Here is a 6,423-nt window from a genome sequence, read left to right as displayed (position 1 = left end):
TCCGGGACTCTGACTGGGGCGCCCTAACAGTGACTCCCTCAGCAGTGTCGTCGGCTGTGCGCGCCGCGACTCGCTGGCCTCCGTCCCCCGCACCACCACCTCCCACCCGCCCTACCACCCCCCACCGGTCTCCTTTCCTCCCGAACGAGAACGCCCACCCGGGAATAAGGCAGGAGGTGCAGCCAGGTCCCGTCGCCCCCGTCTGAGCCCAGTCGGCCGTCACGCACCCCCTACTGGAGCCCGTGCCGCCCGCCCGCCGCGCCAGGGCCGTTTAAATGGGCCAAGTTGTGGCGGCGGCGGCGGCGCGAGTCTCCCAAGTCCCCGCCGGGCGGGCGCGCGCTGGAGTACGCGGGTGCGCGGCTGGGACGGTGGGGCGGGGCGGGGGCCTGGGACCCTCGGGCGGGGCGGGGCACGCGGCCGGAGGCTGCACAACTCCTCACTGCCCGGCTCGGCCCCGCGGGCGCAGCAGCGAGCCGGGCGCCCGGCCGCCCCAGGGGGCGCGGGCGCAGGTGGCCCAGCGCCCAGTGGAGCCCCAAGGCCCTGGAGCTGCGGCGCTGGGCAGGTCGATCAGGGATCGATAGAGCTCCGGCAGCACCATGTCTCGGGCGGCAGAGGCCCTGCCAGCCGGACGGGCAGCGGTCCGAGGTGGCCCGGCCGGGGCACAGTAGCGGGGAGGGCGGGTGTGCAGCCGGGAGGCTCCAGAGCCCCGGCCCTCGAGACCCAACTCCAGCCTGGGCCGGAACAAGTTGCGCCGGCGGCGGAGGGCCAGGCTGCAGGAACACAGGCCCACCATGCCGGCGGTCAAGAAGGAGCTACCCGGCCGCGAAGACCTCGCTCTGGCTCTGGCCACCTTCCACCCGACCTTGGCAGCGTTGCCACTGCCGCCGCTGCCTGGCTACCTGGCGCCACTACCCGCCGCGGCCGCCCTGCCCCCGGCAGCCTCGCTACCAGCCGCGACAGCGGGCTACGAGGCGCTGTTGGCCCCGCCGCTCCGTGCCCCTCGCGCCTACCTGAGCCTGCATGAGGCCGCCCCGCACCTCCACCTGCCCAGAGACCCTCTGGCCCTCGAGCGCTTTTCGGCCACTGCGGCCGCGGCACCGGATTTCCAGCCGCTGCTGGACAACGGCGAGCCCTGCATCGAGGTGGAGTGCGGCGCCAACCGCGCGCTGCTCTACGTGCGCAAACTCTGCCAGGGCAGCAAGGGTCCGTCCATCCGCCACCGCGGCGAGTGGCTCACACCCAACGAGTTCCAGTTCGTCAGCGGCCGCGAGACGGCCAAGGACTGGAAACGCAGCATCCGCCACAAAGGTGCGGCCGCCGTGGGGGCGCGGACCGCTCCGGTCCCTCCCCTCTGCTCCCTGAGGACCCGTGGGTCCGGATCCCCCTCGTCTGCCACCTGGGAGACTCCAGTTCTGCCTAGAGAGGGCGCTGCGACTCTGGGGCCGCCGCAGGGACACCCCCTTCCCCCAAGCACGGTCGCCTTGTTGGACCCGGGCTGAGCGCCCTCGGCCTCCGTGGTCCCCCCCAGCGCTGGCCGCACGAGCGGGCGGCTTTTTCTGCCCGGAAGGTCTTTGCGGGATTCCTGGGCCTTCAGGCTCCGGGGAAGTTTACGGGAACTCGGGAGAGCGGGCGGGAGGCCAACTCGGCAGGATACTCCCCTCCGGGGTCGAGGAGCCACGGGTTCTGGCGGGAGTGGAGGGGCACAAGTGAGGCCGGGTGCGGACGCGCGCTGGTAGAGAGAACGGCAAGGTGCACGGGTGGCGCAGGCAGGTGGGGGCTGCGGGGGCGCGCGTCGGGGCGGGAGCGCGCGCGGAGCAGAGTGGCGGCAGAGCTGGGAGCAGTCTCTAGGGCTCCCGCAGGAGTCTGGCTCCAAGGCCGCGACGTGTGGGCGCCAGAGCGGGCATGCGGAGGGAGAAGGGGTGAGCGCCAGGCTAGGGGTGGGGGATAGTTAGAAAGTTAGGGACCCAATCACGCTCGTCGACTCAGGGGCTCGTTGCTCCGCGGGGTCAAGCGCAGTCCCGGGTCCTGACAGCGCCGCTCACCTGCGCCGGGCCCGACCTCCACGGTCCAGCTCCGGATTCCCGGGGACCTGCTTGGAGAGGGTGGAGCGCGGGAGGAGGGGCGCGCGGAGGCTGGGGAGGAGGGGGGAGAGACCGCCCTGCGTCAGGGGAGGGCGCTCGCCGGATCTTGAATTCCGAGCTCTGCAGATCCCCGCGACGTCTGCGAGGGTGGGGTGGGCGGCGAGGCCGGGTGTGGGTTCGGAAGTTGGACGGAGGCGGGTGTTCATACTCGTGGCGGGAGGGAACCCGGCCTTGCCTCTGGCAGCGCCCCGGAAGCATGCCCGCGTGCCCGGCCCCACCTGTGCCCGGCCCCGCTCCCTTACCGGTCCTGCCTCGACTCTCCTCACAGGGAAAAGTCTGAAGACGCTTATGTCCAAGGGGATCCTTCAGGTGCATCCTCCGATCTGCGACTGTCCCGGCTGTCGAATATCCTCCCCGGTGGTGAGATGTGGGAGAAAACCTGGGGCTTCAGGGCTTGTTTGTCCGCTGCGGAGCTTGGCCTATGTTTTCTAGAATCAGTCCTAACCTCAACTCTGCCAGTGGGCAGGAGGGAGCCCTCAGGGGCAAATAGAGGAGACAGCTTTGGTGGGTATGCTGGGGCATCAGACCCCATCCCCCTTGATTCAGAGCAGGGTCCTGCCTATCCTAAAGCGTCTCTTTGGGAGCCCGGGAGCTGCTTCTCCTGAGGTCCTGGGGACAGCCCGTGGTGTGAAGGACTCCTCCCTGGACAGTGTCATCTGATCGGGGCCTGGGGACTTTGCCTTGTTACAGGTGTGTAACACCTTTGCCTTGTGTGGGGTGTGGGGGGAGCGCAGTTTCACCATGTCAGTTGGCCCAGCCTGGGAGAGGAGCTGGTCCTAAGGGGATACTTGTTACAGGATGTGACAGTGTCGGCCAGCCTGGATGGACTTTCTGGGGTGGCCACAGGCTTGGATGTGAGTGACCTGCATGTCTGGATGCCTAGGGCTGGAGCCCTGTGGGACAAGACCAGGGATGTCCAGGAATGTCTGAGGATACAGCCTGGTCTGGGGCACAGAAGGTGCAGTGTGGGCCTTGGTGTCAAGAGAACTGCAGCTAGAAGCTGGTGTGGGGCCTCCAGCCCAGTATAGAAGTCTGTTGAGCCCTCATTAGCCTGGGGGTTGGGGTGAGCAGGAGAGCTGGGGCCTGTGCCTGCCCTGAAGCACTGCCTTCCCCCTCCCATGCCCTCCAGGCCGCAGTGGCTGGAGGCGCCATCTGAAAATCTTGTCTTGAGAGGGACAGTCTGAGCTCCTGGGGGAGAGCGCATGAGGACCACGGCTCCTGGCACCACTCAGCAGCCCCCTCTGCCAGGAAGGCCTGAAAGGACCCTGCAGGCAGCCTTCAGCTTGTTTACTTTGGACTGGTGGTAGGGCGGGGGCGGGGAAGTCTTGGATTCCTGGTGGGCCGTGGGGGTGGGCAAGCCAGGAAGCCACAGACAAACCTGTAAAGACACACAGGTTGGCCAGGGGAAGGGGACACAGCTGAGCCTCCCCACTTGCCCACCCCACACACTGTCTGGCTTGAGCTCATTGTACTCACAGGCAAGCCTGCATGCAGAGCCCCCCAGACAGAGCATGTGCGCAGGCAGCCTACCTTTGCTGAAAGCCACCACACCTGCCTGGGGCAGGAAGCCGAACTCCCTTTCACTTCTCAAGCAGTTGGTGCCAGAGAGGACACCCTTCAGGCTGGTCTGGGGCCTCTGCTCAGGCAGGAGGAACCCTCCCACCATCCCTTTCTGAAGGTCTCCCACGGGAGGGGGTGGGCAGGTGGACTGAGCCCAGCATCAGTCCCCTCTAAGACATTTCTTGACAGGAAGGACTGAGGAGCCAGTGCTTGGCTGGGACAGGGGCTTAGCACCCAATTCTTAAATCTGGGTGCTGAGCAAGGGTCAGCAGCTGAGGTCTCTGGTGTATGTGGGAGGCAGATGTGTCCCTGTCCTTGGTTCAGGTCAGGACTGCTCATCCTGGTCCCTCTTCCTTAACTCCCCACTACCAGAGCCATTCCAGGCCACCGTACCTGGTATGGCCTTACCCAAGTGGCAGCCTCACTGCTCTGTTTCCCTCTCCTCATCCTTGTCCCACAGATGAGAAGTAAAGGGAAGTACACGGAAACTTTTTCTTCAGAGAATAGTTTAGTTAAAGTGGAAAGGCAGGAGAGGAGGTCCTGGTGCTTGGCCTACAGCAGGCTAGAGAAGGGCAGAGCTGAGGGGCTTTGCAGCCAAACACACTCCAGACAGGCCAGAGCTGCTGAAAACCCTGCCCCCCAGAGCCTGGCCGGAAGAGGCATGGGGCCGTTAGTCACCCCCTCTGCCTCCCTGCCTCACTGAAGCTCTGCTGTCACTGGTATAGCTTGGAGCCAAGGCCAGGGTCTTAGAAGCATGGGGCCCCCCCGTTTCATCTCGTAGGCCTACCCGCAACTTCACTGCTCCCTCCACCCCACCTTCCCCAGTGCTGCCCACTCTCTCACTGGGTGTGTTGAAGAGAGGACCATGGGACACCTCTTGGGTGGATTTGTGAGGGCAGGTGTGGCAGACTGTGGCTCCCTGACCCTGTCAGGGGCACTGCCCAAATCTGGGACTGGGGTGGGCCATGTGTCTGGAGGTGAGGCTGGTCTGGATCTGAAGAGAACCTCTTCTCTGGAGGATAGGGCTGTGGCGGCCACACACTACTGCTCTTCAGATCCAGGGGGACACTCTGTGGGGAGGGGCGAAACCCCCCTGGATACCTTCCTCCCCAAGCTCCTGCGTATAATGGGGACAAAATTATCCTGGCCACAGGAGGGAGGAGTCCTAGAAGGCCTCAGTCACTGAAAAGATGAGAGAGAATTAGATAATTCCAAGGTCCCTGCCACCATCCTGAACCAGTAGTTATTAAATAAGAAAAAGCCTCCAGCCCACCAGAAAACGGGAGCTCTTCTTCCCTGGGGTAGCAGGACCTGCAGACACCAGCGGGTGCCATGCTATGCAGGGCCCTGGCCCAGCATGTTTGCAGGCTCTGGGCCCTTCTGTGGAGGCTCTGCTCCCTGCTCACACTGGGAGCAGGGGAAAGGTGCACCTCGTAGAAAAACCCTGAATCTCGTAGTTCCTGACCAAGGGGATCAGTCCCACCAGGGCGCATAGAACAAAGGGCCTTGGCTGCCAGACGACCTGTGAGCCAAAGGTCTGCAATTTACAATGGGTCAGCCCCAGACTCCAGGCTTCAGACACCCCTGAGCTGGGCTTCATTTGGCACTAAGCATCGAAAGTGGGCTTGGCATGGGTAGGGGTTCACACAGAGTCTGAGTGGGATTGCCAGGCAGACATGCACGCAGAGGTAACTGCACGGGGTCAGGACACACAGCATCCTGCGGGTGCTTGCAGCCCTTTAGGGGCTGGGAACGCTGGGTTGGTCCCCAGCAGGCGTCCACACACAGGCCGATCACCTGTGGAGGGGCTGGGCCGAGTGTGGAGTCTGGACAGGGCAGTGCCCAAGTGCCCATACGCTTACTCCTGAGCCCCGATCAGGGTGGAGTGGAAGGCAGTCTCTGGATGGGTTTGTGAAGGAAGACTTGCCTCCCTGCTCTTGTCTTGGCCTCTGGCCAGTTGTGAGTGTCCTAGAGGGCTGGAGGCCCCTCTGCTGTAGGTGGGGGCGCCCAGGAGGCTGAGCAACACGGTTTGGCTTAAGCTTCCTCTCCTCCCTCCCTGTTCAGAACCGGGGGCGGCTGGCAGAGAAGAGGACAGTTGCCCTGCCCCCTGCCCGGATCCTGAAGAAGGAGCTTACCCCCAGCTTCTCAGCCAGTGATGGCGACAGCGACGGGAGTGGTCCGGCCTGTGGGCAGCGGCTGGGCTTGAAGCAGGAGGACGAGCCGCATGTCCATATCATGAAGAGAAGGTGCTAAAGGGACCGGGAAGGGAGGGCACGCAGGCTCTGGCGGGGGTGGGGACTTCAGGCAGCGGAAGGCTAGGTCAGACCTAGAGGTGGAGAGCCTTTGCCCTGAGGACAGGGCCCCAGCTTAGCTTCTATCCTCTCCGTGGACGCCGACAGCTGCCGCAGGTGAAACAAAGCCTGGACTCCCAGGGACATGCCTCAGGACCACTGTGAACCTGCCTTGCCCCCACCTGGGGCCGAGTGCCAGGCCAGGACTCAGTGGCATCATTGAGGAGCAGGCACCACCAATAGTCATGGCCAGAGCAGGCCAGGGAGAGTCCATGTGGCCTATGTGAGGAGGGTCAGAGCTGCTGGGTTGAAGAAGGAGAAAGGCTCTTGGAGGAAAGTCTCATGGCACCACAGCCAGGCAGGGAGGAGGGAGCTGCATGGATCCTCATGGGAGCACCCTTGACACTCACACTCCCTCTCTTTGGAGTGGC

At 64.4% G+C, this 6,423-nt stretch overlaps 1 protein-coding gene across 1 annotated transcript in view; it reads left to right on the top strand.

Moving 5' to 3' along the window:
* Positions 1–457: 457 nt before the first annotated feature.
* Positions 458–6,423, top strand: part of SAMD11 (sterile alpha motif domain containing 11) — a 22,342-nt gene continuing 16,376 nt past the window's right edge. The window contains exons 1-3 of the mRNA XM_061383132.1: positions 458–1,308; positions 2,410–2,501; positions 5,766–5,947. Coding sequence (XP_061239116.1) covers positions 792–1,308; positions 2,410–2,501; positions 5,766–5,947 — 791 coding nt within the window. The 5' untranslated portion in view covers positions 458–791. The remainder of the gene's footprint in view (positions 1,309–2,409; positions 2,502–5,765; positions 5,948–6,423) is intronic.

The sequence above is a fragment of the Bos javanicus genome, chromosome 16 (assembly GCF_032452875.1).
Source record: "Bos javanicus breed banteng chromosome 16, ARS-OSU_banteng_1.0, whole genome shotgun sequence".
Lineage (NCBI taxonomy): Eukaryota > Metazoa > Chordata > Mammalia > Artiodactyla > Bovidae > Bos > Bos javanicus.
Note: the sequence above shows the minus strand (reverse complement) of the source record. Positions and strands in the feature narration are given on the sequence as shown.